Below are 15595 nucleotides of genomic sequence, written 5' to 3' on the forward strand. Positions count from 1 at the left end.
AAAGGCAATTCGCCTTCCGGATGTTCCCGCCAGCGGACTTACCTTCATTCCACCTCCTACATTCCAGCAACAGAGGTGTGGTTACATCAACAGTTGAATCGCCAACTTCAATAAGTGATTGATCCTATTTGTTATATTCCAAGAGGGCCTGCTTTTGCTACTCCTCTGGTTTCATTCCTTTCGTGAACGACTTTGGATCCTAACAAGCGTGTTGGCTAGTAATCAAACGTACTCGATAATTCTAGAAAGCGCAGAACAATTTGAAATAGTGGCAATAAAATAATTCGTTTTCTGCCTGTTATTACCATAAGTACATCGCACTGTTTCTCATTTCCTGTTTTAGTTCTGACGTGTACATCGCAGATCTGCATATGCATTCCTTGTTGTTCCGCCGCCTAACAATGCGTCGATCGGAAACTCGAAAGTACATAGTAGGTCTCACGCTGGTCGAGCGTAAGCCAGCCACGAATTCACCGGAATGATGGTATGCTGATCGAATTGGACGTCGCTGTACGGTGGTTGTGCATCTCTCTTCCAGTCCAGTTGTACCTCTGGCCGGAAAACCAAGCAGTGAGTTGAACCTCCTAGATGAAACGTGCCTAGTTCATCCCCCTTCATAACTTTCTGGCCTTCATGTACTGTGATATCGCAACTGGAGATCTCATCCATGCCAACAGCAATAAAGCACATGAGCCCGATGGTCGGGTTATCAGCTTCTATGAAGACAAGAGCCCGCGTTCCCACAGCCGTGATATACCGCTGGGAGAGATTTGGACCAGAAGGGTCAGGTATATTACGGTCACCAACTACCTCTGGGAAGCCATACTCTCGCAGCGCAGAAAAATAAGTTCCTTGAACCATTTTGGTTTTCCTAACTGTGCCAGAGACGGGCGAATGCCAACGATGGTAGCATTCGGCAGCGAGCCATGCTTGGTAGACTGTTCCCCCGACGAACTTGTCCACAGTCTCATCAAAGTCCAACATATCAGCGAGTGAGTACGGCTGACCTTTAAGCCAAAAGCGAGCCTTTTTCTGCACATTTTCCTCGCACCGGTAAACCACCGACTCGCAGGCATTTACGACAACGGCCTTACTCGGCTCATCCGGATCATGGTTTTTGTCCGGGTGGTCGACCGGTCGGACGCCTTGACGGAATTTGCGAGCAAAAAAGTCGTCCCAAGTGGGAAAGCCCCAGTATTTATCGTGGGGATCGCAGACGTATATCTCCTCAAACGATTTCTTGGTGCCGTCCGGCCAGTATGGGGAGGCCTTTTCGGTCATGAGGTTGCGAGGGTCCTCGGCAAACCAGGACGGGAGAACTTCCTTGGAATCCCTGTTCGGATCGCGAAGATAATCGCCGTGTGCCTTGAGAATGTCTCTCAGGCAGGCATTGACTTTCGGGTTTTTGAAGAACTTGTATCCGCTTTCTGTTGCCAAGGGCCAGTTGAAAAGGGCATTGAATGGGACCCCAATCAGACCGGCTTTGTACGCATCTTGTTGCCAAGCCGGTGCAGTATACAAAATACCGTTGATACATTGCACCATTTGTTGATAGTCTGAGATCCGGCCAAATTGGCCACTAGGGTCGAAGTCATAGGTAGGTGTTTGTGGAACTTCATTGAGCATTTTATTAGCCAGCTCCCCCAGTCCTAGTTCCTTCTTGTCGAGTAAATCTAGGAAGTTTTGAACCGCTTTGTCCAACTTGGACGCCGGACGGACTGCGGCCTTCTTGATTACGTTCGTGCGCCATTCATTGATAGCTCCAAAGTTCGTGGACGCCCATGGGTCACGAAGAGGGACTTGCACTGCAGATGTTGCCATGATCGAGTAAAGTGTTAAAGAAGTTAAAAGAAAAGAAATGGTGTCAAAAGAGTAAGGGAGAAAGTACCACTTGAGAAGTAGATAGTCAGTCTCAGAACAAGATTGGAATAGACACCCGACACGCAGTGAAGATGTGCACACCCTTATTGCTTCCTTCGGGACATTTTATAGACAGGGTTGGGTGTCGCAAACGTGCCAACCGCGTTGATTCCCGATGCTCTTGCTGATTCAGTGGCGAGATGCCGATTTCGTAAATGAATCGTAGGGAACCTCCGGCACTTGGAGGGTCCGTGGTGGCATCGGCACGAGGTCGATCAATGATCCTTCCACAACTGCTCAACCGTGGACATCATTTCAGCCGTCGAAATACATGGCCTTCACCCAGATGTTGTACATCCCGGATACTAGTTGGTGTCGGAGACAACTGAATACTGCTGCGAAATGTCTTCCGTCTTTTTCTGGGAGTGTCAGCGAAAGGACCGCCATGCAGTTCTGGGATAGTAACAGATTAAGCACAGCCTGTTTGTTCAGTTCCGCCATTCACATTAACATACATGTGCCGTCGTTGGCATCAGGACCTCCTGTCCCTTAGCTAATGCTGCTTGCCAACGTCAGAAGGTCCGTTCACGGCCGTATTATATCCAGTTGACTTTGGTAGTTGATTAGTGTTTCATTCTGTTTTTCTATGTGTACAGTCTAGAAAAGGATGACGACAGCCGGTAGACTCTTCCCAGATTGGAGTTGGAAGTGCAAGATCCACGTCATCGACGACTTCTGTGATGTCGTACGGCAAAGTATATGCTCAATACAATGCTCATTAAATGTCACTCTCTCTAGGATTATCTATCAAAACATGTATTACACTACTATTGCTATTAAACTAGAAATGGTATTCCTGACGCCTATTTTGGCCTACCGTAATATGGCTCAGCACTAACTACTTCGCAATGCGCCAAAAAGGGAAGCTGTAGGCACGGTGCTGCCAATCCTACGATAGCCCCTGTAAAAAGGACAACAATATACAAGAGACTACTAATAGATGCCTGAGTCGGCCACAAGTTGATCTGCTGGTGAGATTCTTCGTTGGGTAGAATTGTCCCGAATCCTATCCCACCAAGTCCCAGATCTCGACCGCGCGCAACTACAAGTCCAAATCTAGAATCTCTGCACAATTGCGTCGTAGACTGTTTACTGCGGGCCATGAAAATGCAACGTATGACACTGTCGTTCCACACAGCTGTAATTGCTTGGCAGTGGGAAGACGTATCAAGCTCAATGATCAAAGTGCGATTCCTGCATGGATCCTTAGCTGCGAGCGGAAGTAGTGTCTGGAATAACCAGAACATCAAAGAAGTCTATATTGCTACTTGCGGGAAAGTCAGTATTGAATCGATGATATTACACCTAGTTCTATGTGGAAGAGACTCACATCAGAGACGTTCTTTGGTCGCGAACCCGAGTATAACGGTCAGGCCATCCCTCCACCGACGGACCGACGGTTTATAGGGTCGATCTAAGCAGTGGAACTGGTGGAAATCCTTTTTCATCCAAACTCATGACTTCGGAGATTTCGTGACCGTTAGGCCATGGCGCGCGATGATGAGAGTGTGATTCGTACTCGGATATTGCTGAACTGGTCAAAGACTAAGCAGAATAAAGCTCTGAAAAGGCGCCAGTATGCGCTTCTTTATGAACTGGGTCACATCCAGAATTTACGATAACGCACTGCGAGCTTCTCATCTTCCGGCTCCGAGGACTTGTTATAAAAAGGTGGGTAGTATGGTAAGTAGGATCACAAAGACCACGCACAGCCGTATCGTTGGTATCTGTAAAGATCACCTTCTTCAATTTGTACTTCATCTAATAGAGCCAGTGATACAGCTGCGATTATATGGCTTGGCTATGAAATATCTTGTCCTTGTTCCAACCTTCTCCATATTGGCGGGGTCATATAAGGCCGTATAGATCGGCATTTCTCTAAATCAGAGATGGTGCTGAATCCTCTTCGAAACATTAGAGATTTGAGACGGAGTAAGCAGACTCGGATCACCTGCAAAGCAGGGATGATCATTGTCGTATTTACAGGTATGACGATTGCTGGGCCAACTTCCATGACGCAGATGATAATTTCGATATGGAGAACTTGATCGGGGGGTTCAGTATAAAATAAAACCATCCACCCATCTTCACTAGGGTCACCTAGTTCCTGGTTTCGTTCACTATAATAAAATAAGCTATATTATGTGACTAAGTAATGGACAGTCAAAGCAGAACCCTTCTATAAAATCCCTGCTTCATCTTGAAAAAGGTCAGTAGCTCGAAAGCCACGCAGTTCATCCCCATCAAGTGCCCAGCCCTCATCTGTCAGAAAGTGAATCAGATCTGTCTTGAAATGCTCCACATCCTGATATTCATAGTTCCAACACTTCCGTACAATACCACCAAGGTACTCTGTTTCAAGCAACGGCCGCTGGCGATTCAAGAACAAAGACCGGATTTCCGCATCTGATCTTTGCCGCTCATGCCCAGGCCAGAATCCTGTCATGAGTTGATAGACAAGACATTCCCAGGCAGAGAGATCGGTCTGAGTAGTAGCTAATAGACTATCCCATCGGGATTTATGACAGGGATGGAACGCTCTATACTCATATCGTCCGCCCTGGTTGATATATCGTTTTGAAAACCTGGGTGTTTTATAAACAGCATCGAGGAAGCCCAGCAGCATTAGAGAAAGGTATTTTCCCAGCCAGCATACTTCGATTCTGAGGTCTCCGAACGCAGTATCCTTGTAATGCACAAAGGAGAGTCCAAGATGAGGTGCAGCGCCCACTGATGGATTAACGGGTGGTACTTTGGAACTATGCGATCAGCATCGTACATGGTCGCTTTACGCCTGGTCAAAAGTCCTCCTGAGTTGTCGACGACATTTTCGAAATGGGAATTCCGAAGAATGGATCCTGGTGGCCGAATCGGACAAGCCGTGGATGGTCCTCGGCTATCTGCTCATATACAGCTGTTGTCTTCCACACGCGAGGCAAGTCGGGGGTGGTGACTCGAGGTCCTTCCAAGGTATCGTCAGCGTATTCATCTAGCATACCCTCTGCCATGGCGTCGGTATGGTCTGAGGCGAGAAGTGCAACAAATTTATCATCGAGCTGGTCCTCGCCGATGGTGTCGATTTCTGCTCTGAATATTTGCTCATATGGTACACCGGTACGGGTGGCATCATCAAACGCTTTAGCAGACTAGGACGAGACCCAGGTAGAGGTTGTAGAGAGGAGCCGGATTGGCCGCCAAAACGTGCCATGATCTGTTGTGGTTGTTGGTAAGCAATAAATGATAACTATGATATTGCTTTGTGGTGCTGTGTTTGGGGACCCACGTTGTTCCTTTCGCGCGGAGGATGCCCAAGGTACAGTTGACAGATATACAACAAGCCACGGTAGAGAAACCATGTATCTTGGTGCAGTGTTTCGTAACCTTAAACTCATCTAGACGTCCAGAATCGCTCTGCTACAGTTCTCGGCTCAGCTAGATCAATGATGTAAGACTCTGCTTTACCCGACGCATTTCGGCGATGATTTTGGAGTCTGCTGATTAACCACCACAAAAGTGAACAACATCGGTTTACAGTTATCTACGCTGTCATCAGTCGGATATTCGTCATCATGATAGGCTAGACCTTGTGGAAGAATGTGGATCGCTAGATATCCACCAGTCGATCTACTAAACCATCTCCGAAGATTATCGGAAACCTTCCCAATCTTTGGGTTTGTCAGTTGCCCCAGTGCGGAGCGAACTACATAAAAAGGGCATCGACCACCAGATGCAGGATGTAGGATGTGGACTGAAAGATAATCCGGAGCAAGCAACCATAGACAACACCATTACAATGAGCACCCCAGAAAACGTCTCCTTCCTATCCCGTCGGTACAAACTGGCGGCACACTTCTACCCCCCAGCTCCCAACTCCCCCAACCGCAACGGAGCAGCCGTCGTCATCGCCCACCCCTGGACCTCCATTAAGGAGCAGTCACCCGCCAACTACGCCCGCATCCTCACCCAAGCAGGCTTCACCTGTCTCGCCTACGACGCCGCCTACCAAGGCGAATCCGAAGGCGAACCCCGCTACCTCGAAGACCCCGCCCAACGCGTCGAGGACATCAAATCCGCCGTGACATACCTCACCAGCCGCAAAGATGTAAACAACGACCTCATTGGTGTGCTGGGCATCTGCGCCTCCGGCGGCTATGCACCATTCGCAGCACAGACCGACCTCCGCATCAAAGCCGTCGCGACCTCCGCAGCCGTCTGCGTCGGCACAATGGCGCGCCGCGGCCTCGACAAGGATACCTCCAACATGGAGATCCTCAAGACGCAGCTTGAGGCTGCAGCCAAGGACCGAAACAGCGATGTCACTGGGGAGAAGGTCCCCATCGTGCACATGCTCCCGGAACGCATCGAGGATATGCCTGCCGACTATCCCGATTCATTCCGGGATTTGGCGGATTACTATCAGACCAAGAGGGCGAATCACTCTCGTGCGCCGAATGTGTGTCTGCCAAGGAGCTGGGACCTCATGGCAAACTTTGATGCGTTTGCGTTCAATGAGATGATTAGTCCGCGGCCGTTGCTGATGGTTACGGGGTCGACGGCGGCGACGAAGTGGTACAGTGAGGATGGGGTGGCCAAGGCCAAGGAGCCAAAGGAGCTTTTTGTGGTGGATGGGTTGACGCATGCGGATCTGTATGACAAGGTCGAAAAGCCTGGGGCTAAGATTGTGGAGTTCTTTGACAGGTATCTTGTCTGATGATTTTACTTTAGCTACAGTAGTTATAGTCGAGATTGTATCTGACTGAATTCATCAACATTTTACTTGGAAATCTATCAAGATACGTGAGAGGATAAATAAAGACTTGCCTCTGTGCTTGGTATTTTGGTGCAAGTAACAAGTTTGCCATATAGGATGTTATAACAACAGTACTGGTTAGTAGCACGTACCAGTGTTTCAAGTACAGGACTGAAACCTAGTATCAACACGGAATATCACTATAGACTATAATAGTATGGATTATATACACATCCCGGTAAATACTGCTGCCTAAACCAGCTGATCTGTCGTCCACAGAAAAGAGTTTTGGCAAAGTCTTGTAGCAGTGGGAAATATCAATCAAGTCCAACTTCGCCCTCGATTTGCCTCGTATTCTATTCATCAGATCACAAGTTCAAACCTGTACCAAGACCAGCTTCTACTTCCACTTCCATTGAAATGCAAGACTCTGGAGACCTATACCCCAGCAGACCCCCTAGCAGGGATATGCACGCCTCAGCCTTGGAATCCTCCCCTGGCTATAGAGAGTCTGTCCAGGATGATATCCGACGGGGTAACTTTGACGAGATCCGGGGATCAATGTATAACCTTGTGTGGTATCTAAGCATGAGATACCGCCACGATGGCTATTCCATGGAGACGCTTGAGCCCATATTACATGATTTCTGGCATGTCTGCTACCACGGTGGCAGGCACCTCTCCCACGAAAGTCCGGAACATGATCGTCTGGTCCTTGACATCGTCCGTTTCCGCGCGATGGGTCCGTTGAAAAGACCAGCAAAGCAAAACCACCAGGACATTGAAATTGCCAGAACAACCGCTGGCGTCGTCTGGGAAGATCTGCCGTTTCTTGTTGCAGATATGACGGACTACTGGCTGAATGACTGCGCGACCATGAATGCTACCCAGCGCTGCAACATTGCCCGTTTTCTGGCCAAGCTTTCGTCTGCAGGTCTGAGCAACGATGGGCTTTTCCAGATTGCTCTACTGGTTTTTCACGATGCACTGGAGACGGCGCGGCCGCTTGGTAGCCTCGATGGCTCTGGTGATGCCAATCCTGATCGCAGGATGGGAGACCTTACCATTGCCGACTTCCTGCCGGCCGTGTATGCTTGGATACAGGAAGCAAGGTACAAGATACTCCAGCTCTCAGATGAATCGTGGAACGGCTGTCCTGATGATCTTGGGCGAGGCGGTGCCATGTTTGTTGAGTCAGATCTTGGCAAAAAGTCTCCCTCGGGATTCAGTCACTGGAGATGGATGTTCTGGCTGAAGAGACTGGAAGATATCAATCAAGAAGCCAAGCAAGTTGGCGAGAAGCGTATCGCGCAGCAGGTCTCGGAGATGATAGACATTATGACGGGCCAGCTTGAGGACGGAGATCCTCTAACATTCAAGAAATTTGAGGCAGCGGAAGCGTTTATTCCGGATAAAAAGGAGTTTAGCATCAAGTATCTCATCGAGAGGGTAAGCGACGAGTGGAACCAGAGCCAGGAAGAGGGTGGTCAGGAGATTGAGGAGAGTACTTAGCAGGATGCAGACACCGAAACAGAGACAACAGAAGATTTATTTATAGACTGTCAATGCTGTATTATACTCTCTTTCCCAATTACTTGCAAATTTCTCTCTGGTCGCATAACCGAAACAAGGGGTCAGTAATGAATCAGACTCAAGGGTACAGTGCGGAGGACCTTTTAGTTTATGCATTAGTATTGTTGACAGATCATAAGCCACACGAGCATCGCCCCTTTGCATCCATCTTAACACATCATTGCACTTCCATGTCCCAGATTGAACTGGCAAGTACACTCTCCAAATACCAAATATGCTACCACCATTTGTGGCAGATGCTCCAGAAAAAGCAGACCGACAGCAGATCCGACTTGCAAAAGTCGGCTGTTTCGCACAAGTCATCCAAATAGCCCTACTGATAGAAATGAATAACTACCATCGAACTTGAGTTCCCTTTTTGCTTCTTAGAAAGACGAACTGAACTGAAGAGATATAGAGAAGGTCACTCTCATCAATCATATTGCTCCTAACCCCAGTTACACTTAGCGTTGACTAACATTCGGTAGATTGCTATGCTGATAGGCGTGCCACATGCCTAGATTTAGCGAAGTTTTCCAGTGACGGGATGCAAGCTTAGGACGCTGAAAACTGCCAGTGCCAACTACTGGCCTTGATTCGTGTCGCAGCTTGTCTATTAAATAATTCTGCGTTTGTCCCATTCTTGAAGTTGACTGGATCAATTGGAACCCAAAGCACGGGTTCCGGTTGAAGGTATTCAGTACTGCAGTGGGTAGAACGCCAACTAGCGGGACGTTTATTTTACTATGGCGGAATATATGCGCGGCATAAAAGGATGCTATCGACTAGGTAAGTGTTCCTCGGAAATTCTCTCGTATAGTCTTACAGCTCCCAGAGTGCGCTTATTGGCCGTAAGAAAACTAGACTAGGGGTTCAGGCAATGGCAGGGCTCTACATGTCTAGGATGTAGTGGGTCTAAGGCAAACACCGATGGGCTATCGTCCGCTTATCCACCGACAGTTTACTGACCGGATGTTATTAGACCTTGAACCAGAGACTGGTGGTAGTGGTACTATTTCTCTCATTCCTATTCAATCCTTCGTCGTCTAGAGATTGCCCGTCGTCTGCTTAATTCTGCAACAAACGGTATTCAATGGAGCCACACGCAAGCTCCCTACAGACCAGCACGTCTATGAAACTGGATCGATCGAATGGCGCGGATTCGCACTCGGTATGGGGCTTCATCAAGAGAAATGTGAATTTACGTCCACTGTCCACCGCCGTCTCGGAGGGCGAAAGGGGCTTAACCTACCAAGACCTCGATACCGCTTCAGCGAAACTGGCGGCGGTCTTCCTCGATCGTGGAGTGCGCGCAGGTGATACGGTTCCCATCCTGCTGACCAGGCGTCTGGAAAGTGTAACGGCTATCCTTGCGCTGCTACGACTCGGTGTATGCTATGTGCCAATGGATGCCGATTCCTGGGGCGAAGCGCGTATCGATGCCGTCTTGCGAGCAACAGAGCCGACTAGAGTGATTGCCACGGTTGATGTCAGTCACAAGATTGATAGGTCTATGCTGATAACTGCAGAAGAGGTCAAATCTGCATGGAATAGTTCATTCAATACCGCACAAACAGAGACAGTCTCAGGAAGTCTGGATTTGCACCAGCACCCGGATGCGGGGATGTATATTATTTTTACATCTGGCACGACAGGAGAGCCAAAGGGAGTTGTGATTCCGCATCGATGCATCGTGAACTATGTGCAGCAGGGAAGCGACAAGGGGATGCCATTTAACCTAGGTGTCACTCATAGCGATAGGGTACTGCTACTGTTCTCTCTTGCGTTCGACGGTGAGTCAATGAGAGTTCCTACAAGCCGTAACCCAGCTAAGTCAGTGCTATATAACAGCTGCGTGGGGAGTCTTCTTTAGTAGTCTTTGCCACGGTTGCCACCTCGTGCTCTCTGAGCCCAATAGAGTGTTTGAAGACGTGAAGCGCTGTACCATTCTACCTGCTACACCAACTCTCCTTAGCACTCTTGGTGATGCTCATAATTATCCGCATGTGAAGTCCATATTCCTTGGTGGAGAGTCACCGAATCCAAAGCTTGTGCAAGAATGGTGGAGCCCCAAACGCCGCATTTTCAACTGCTATGGTCCTACTGAGGCTACCATCTGCACTAGTATGGGCGAGCTACGCCCTGGACAAAAGATCACGCTGGGCCAGCCAATGAGGGGCACGCAGTTACTTATCCTGAACGACCAGCTGGAAGAATCGCAGGACGGAGAGATATATATCAGTGGACCCGGCCTGGCAGCCGGATACTACAAGAATGAGGCGCTGACAGCGGACCGATTCATCCAATGGAGAGGCCACAGGATATACAGAACCCTAGACCGTGGTCGAAAGCTGCCAGAAGGGATTATATTCTGTGGTCGTGACGATAGCATGGTCAAGAACCGTGGATACCTGATCAATATCGAGCTTGATGTAGTGCCTCTTCTGCTCGCTTATCCACAGGTGACAGCAGCTGCAGCGTTCATGCACAAAGGAAAGCTGATAGGATGCATCGCACCGAAAGCCGCGGACGTTACGGAGATGCGACGATGGCTGTCTCAGGCGAATGATGCCTTTTTGGTGCCTGACCACATAGCAGCGTACCAGGAGCTTCCAACATCCCCCAACGGCAAAGTCGACGTAGCATATCTGCAGAGAACATTCACTGATGAGACCGAACGTGATGAGGATTGCCTTGCCAATGGCACTCGCTTGACTGCAGTCATGGGTGCGATAGCAGATACCCTGGGACTGCCCACAAGCTCGATCTCCACAAGCTGTAGCTTCTGGGAGTTGGGAGGCAACTCTTTGCTTGCCATCAAATTGGTATCCAGCTTGCGTCAGCGTGGTCTCCAGGTCTCCTTTTCAGATATATATGAATCAAGGGGCTTGGATCAGCTCGCCGAGAAATGTGTCTCTGTCCCCGGAAGCGGGGTAACGCCAATCGAGGCTGCGCCTGACTCCCTGGCTGTTGATGCTCCTATCACCACAACACAGATGGGAATGATACGCTCATCTATACGAAAGTCTGCTACAAGTTACATGCTCGTGTCGGTTTCTGTCCCTTTGGGCCCTGGCCCGGGTCGCAATGAGAAGTTTAGACGCGCCTGGGAAGAAGTTATGCTGAGGCATACCATTTTTCATACGACTTTTGACCTCCTTGCTGGTGTCCAAAAGACTGTTGGACGACGCAGCTTCGATTGGCGAGAGCGATGTGTGTCGGCAGAGGAATTAGACTCAGCCGTCGAAGAAGAGTCCTCTCTTCTTTTACGGACCACTAATCATCAGGACGAAGAAGGAATGTTCTGTCCCCGAAACTCTTTTCGTTTGGTGAGCGCGTCCAAAAGCCCAAAGGCAGTGTTGCTGTGGTTGGTTCACCACTGTCTGGTGGACGGATGGTCCATGGGATTAGTTGTTGAAGAGGTTCAAGCAATTCTGAGAGGAGAAAACCTGAAATATCCTCCTCAATTCTGGCAATTTACGCAACTACTCTCACGGCATCTGGAAGAGGCTGGTAACAAAGGGAAGCAGTTCTGGAAAGATGCTATGTCGCGAATCGGCGACGGCGTGTCCTTAAGCCTTCCTAAGCCTGTAGCTGCGGCTGATGGAAGCCATTTTGGGGTGACAAGCTTGGCCATCGATCTTCCATTGCTACGGATAGAGCGAATTTGTCGCATAGCCGGAGTAACATCTGCGACTATGTTATACGCTGCCTGGGCGCTTCTCCTGAAGTCTTACACCCCTCAAGATGACCTGGTATTCGGAACGGTGTTCTCAGGGCGCGACTTTCCTTTGACGGACATTGACAAAATAGTGGGACCATTGCTAAATGTATGTCCACTCCCCCTGAGCTTGGCAGGATTGAACACAAAGGAAGGTCTTCTGGGTTACGTATGCAAGGCTGTACACCAAGTTGCTGAGCATCAATGGACGGCCGCAGAGGCATTGAGGGACATCGCGTCAGGAAACCATAACAATATCTTTCAGACAATGCTGTTCTTAGAGTATGATTTGCCAGGCTTCACGAACAGTGGTTGGGAGTTCAGCCGGACTGATGTCCCTGAATTCCCGCTGACCGTCTTGATACAGCGGAGGCATGGTGGCCTCTGCGTTAAAGCATTGTTCGACCAGACAACGTATACACGTCCAGTTATTGAGCGGATGATGAAGCATTTCCAGAACCTGTTTCTCGCCCTGCTGAACCCAGAGACTGTGACCATTGCCGAAGTCTGTGATAGACTCCTGGAGCCTTGCGAGTTATTGAACCTGATTCATAACTCGTCTTCACTCATGCGCCCGTACGTTGGGCCGTCAAATCTGAAGGATGCCTTCGAGATAGGATTGGGCTGCTGGCCAGATGCAGTTGCTGTCGAGTCTACTGGGAGGTCTATCACTTACCGGGACATAGACCTGCTAACGACCTATGTTGCAAGGGCCATTGCAGACCGTACACGCCCCGGGGACGCTGTCGCCGTTCTGAGTGACCGCAGTTTTGAATGGGTTGTCTCTGTCCTGGCAATTGTCAAGGCAGGAGCTACATATGTTCCCCTGGATACAAAGCTTCCTATCGAAAGAATGCAGATGATTGTTGATTCCACACAAGCAAAAGTCTGTGTCTTCCCAAACCAGCTTTGTTACAACAGCTTTCTGGATTTGTGCAATGAGAAGTTCCTACTTCATGAATTCCTCTCCAAACCAGTCAAGGCACAGCCACCTAGGCTGAGAACCACCATCAGTGGAGAAGATATAGCCTACATCATCTTCACATCAGGCTCAACTGGAACTCCGAAAGGTGTGCGTATTCCGCATAAAGCGGTAGTTTCGTACCTGTCTTACAAGCCAGCCCGAATGGATGCTTGCCCTGGTAGACGACATGCGCAGATGTTCTCACCAGGATTTGATGTCAATCTGGCCGAGATATTCGGCACTTTGTGCTATGGTGCGACTCTGGTGCTTGCAGATCCAGACAACCCATTTGCTCATCTTTCTCGTGTAAATGCGACAATGATAACTCCGTCGTTCCTTTCTGTCTGCAATTCTGATGACTTCCCGAACTTGGACACTATTCTTTTTGCGGGAGAGGCAGTGCCACAGATCCTGGCTGACCGGTGGGCAACGAATCGGACAGTTTATAATTCCTACGGCCCCTGTGAGTGCACCATTGGCTGCCTTTTCCAACCTCTTCAGCCGGGCAGAGAAGTCACACTGGGGCGTACTATTCCCCGAGTCGGTGTGTATATCCTCGACACGCGGGGCCGCCCAGTACCAATAGGAGTTCCCGGTGAGATTTGCCTGACTGGTATTCAAGTCGCCGAAGGATACATTGGCAAGGGCATGGAAAAGCTCTCAAGGTCGCGCTTCGTACCGAACCCTTTCATACCTGGGTATCGCATGTATCGCACCGGCGACCGAGCGGTCTGGACCGAAGACATGGAGCCTCGATTCTTGGGCCGCGTGGATAACCAAGTCAAACTCAGGGGGTTTCGAATAGAGTTGGAGGAAGTCGAGAATGCCATTCGGATGGTCAGTCCTGAGGTTCGCCGCGCGGCTGCCATCGTGAGTGGAGACAACATTGTGGCGTTCGTCGAACCCGAGAGCGTCGTTGTGAGTCGAATTCAAGATGCTTTGGGAGCCAAGTTACCAAGTTACGCCAGGCCGTCCTCTATTGTTGCGCTTCATACCTTGCCCACAACACCCAACCAGAAGCTTGATCGGAAGGCTCTCCAGTCGCATGCGATTTACACGACGACAAAGGGCGGAAAGCCTCTCACAAGGACTCAGTTCATGTTGGCAGCCATATGGCGGGAAGTCCTAGGCCACCCAACTGATATGAATATCGATCCAGAAGCAGATTTTCTTCTTCTCGGTGGTAATTCGTTGTCACAAATCAGAGTTGCGCAGAAAGCCTCCCAAGTGTATGAGTTCAGATTTCCGTTGAAATTGTTCATCTGGAACACGACTCTTTCCCGTTTGAGTGAACAGATAGACGACTGTCTTTCGAGCAAGAAGCTTTCGAGGGTGGGTGATCGCTCATTCAAATCCTCCTGGCGAACGATACAGCCCCCCTTCACGGAGGTGTCATATCTCGAGGAAGAGTTCGTGCGGCTATCAATTTCCTCGCCATCTCCCCAAGCATTCAACGTTGCTTATAAAGTGAGATTGAAGGGCACTGTGAGCCTCCACAGTTTTAAGAAAGCAGTTCTTGCTGTCTTTTCGAACGAGCCCATTCTGCAGAGCAATTACCGGATGGAAGAGGGCCGTGTTAAAAGGAGTCAGTCGTCCGTCACATGCGGAGTCACGGCAGGGGAGTTTTGCGATGCTGAAGTGACTAAATTTGTAAACCGTCCATTTAACCTTTTCGCCGGTCCATTGACAAGGATCATGCTGCGTCAGGTACTTGGTGGAGTCGATATCGTTCTTGTTCAACATCACGCCATCACTGACAAAGTCGCGGTTCGAGTGCTATTCGGCAGGATTGGAACTACATACGCCGAGATTATCCAGAACGGACCAACCGCTTCCCACATAGGGGCAATACCACAAAACATACCAGACTACAGCATTTGGGCCGAATGGAAAGCTCGTCAGCCGTCCCAGGTCAGCACCGCAGATGCCACATACTGGAAGGGGCAGATGGCCGACCTTCCACGCTTTGTATTTGACGATTGCAGCCAGCCAATCAGCACCGGGCAATCCGAGACCTTTAGTTTGACCCCAGGCCGCACGTACTCGCGTCCGATGGAGCTCTACGTGATGCTGGTCGCACTGGCGATGGCCAAGGTAAAGCACGTCACGGACTTGGTGCTCGCAATACCACATATCGACCGTAACGAGCCCGGGACTGAAGATCTTTTGGGCGTTTTCCTCGATATACTGCCGCTGCGTATTCGGATGACGGAGGCAGCCCCGCAGAGCCCTTCGGTTCTCATGCGGTCGTTGAAAACCCAAATTCAGGACGCATTGGCTCATTCGATTCCGTTCAGGGACATTCGCTGTCTCATTGGTGAGAATCGAATCTTTCAAGTCCTGGTAGTGTACCATAGGAGGGAGGATTCGGTCTCGAGTGGCCTGGACCTTCCCGGAGTCAGCGTGGAAGAAACGTCCTTACGGGCAGGGGGCGCCAAGTTCCCTCTCCTAGTAGAATTTACGGAATTGGAGACAGATATCCTGTGCGAGATTGAGTATATGGAGGGTCTGGTCAGCCAGGATTTCGTTCTGGCTCTCCGAGAAGCTATGCAGACCATCTTTCCCGGACTTTGAAGACGCTACGATTCTCGTGGACTGAATATGTTAGTAAATACTAAGCAGACGTTTCTGAACTCATATATTTTCTCTGCTAATTACAATTTAAAGT

General features: G+C 49.5%; 5 protein-coding genes across 5 annotated transcripts; 3 read left to right on the forward strand and 2 right to left on the reverse strand.

Moving 5' to 3' along the window:
* Nucleotides 1-438: 438 nt before the first annotated feature.
* Nucleotides 439-1821, reverse strand: ALT_8771 (uncharacterized protein; the record flags this gene model as incomplete). The annotated part of the gene is made up of 1 exon (XM_033557749.2): nucleotides 439-1821. The coding sequence occupies one exon, from the start codon at nucleotides 1819-1821 to the stop codon at nucleotides 439-441; it is 1383 nt and encodes a 460-aa protein (XP_033413640.2).
* Nucleotides 1822-4718: 2897 nt separating this feature from the next.
* Nucleotides 4719-5128, reverse strand: ALT_8772 (uncharacterized protein; the record flags this gene model as incomplete). Its single annotated transcript, XM_089600468.1, has 2 exons — nucleotides 4719-5007; nucleotides 5079-5128. The coding sequence occupies 2 exons, from the start codon at nucleotides 5126-5128 to the stop codon at nucleotides 4719-4721; spliced, it is 339 nt and encodes a 112-aa protein (XP_089455361.1).
* Nucleotides 5129-5713: 585 nt separating this feature from the next.
* On the forward strand, nucleotides 5714-6631 carry ALT_8773 (alpha/beta hydrolase; the record flags this gene model as incomplete). Its single annotated transcript, XM_033557747.2, has 1 exon — nucleotides 5714-6631. The coding sequence occupies one exon, from the start codon at nucleotides 5714-5716 to the stop codon at nucleotides 6629-6631; it is 918 nt and encodes a 305-aa protein (XP_033413638.2).
* Nucleotides 6632-7090: 459 nt separating this feature from the next.
* Nucleotides 7091-8182, forward strand: ALT_8774 (DUF3632 domain-containing protein; the record flags this gene model as incomplete). Its single annotated transcript, XM_033557746.2, has 1 exon — nucleotides 7091-8182. One exon carries the CDS (start codon nucleotides 7091-7093, stop codon nucleotides 8180-8182), a length of 1092 nt encoding a protein of 363 aa, XP_033413637.2.
* Nucleotides 8183-9335: 1153 nt separating this feature from the next.
* ALT_8775 (nonribosomal peptide synthetase 5) lies at nucleotides 9336-15501 on the forward strand (the record flags this gene model as incomplete). The annotated part of the gene is made up of 2 exons (XM_089600469.1): nucleotides 9336-10035; nucleotides 10094-15501. The coding sequence occupies 2 exons, from the start codon at nucleotides 9336-9338 to the stop codon at nucleotides 15499-15501; spliced, it is 6108 nt and encodes a 2035-aa protein (XP_089455362.1).
* Between the last annotated feature and the right edge of the window lie 94 nt (nucleotides 15502-15595).

Source organism: Aspergillus lentulus, assembly GCF_001445615.1.
Source record: "Aspergillus lentulus DNA, contig: Alt16, strain: IFM 54703, whole genome shotgun sequence".
NCBI classification, from domain to species: Eukaryota; Fungi; Ascomycota; class Eurotiomycetes; order Eurotiales; family Aspergillaceae; genus Aspergillus; species Aspergillus lentulus.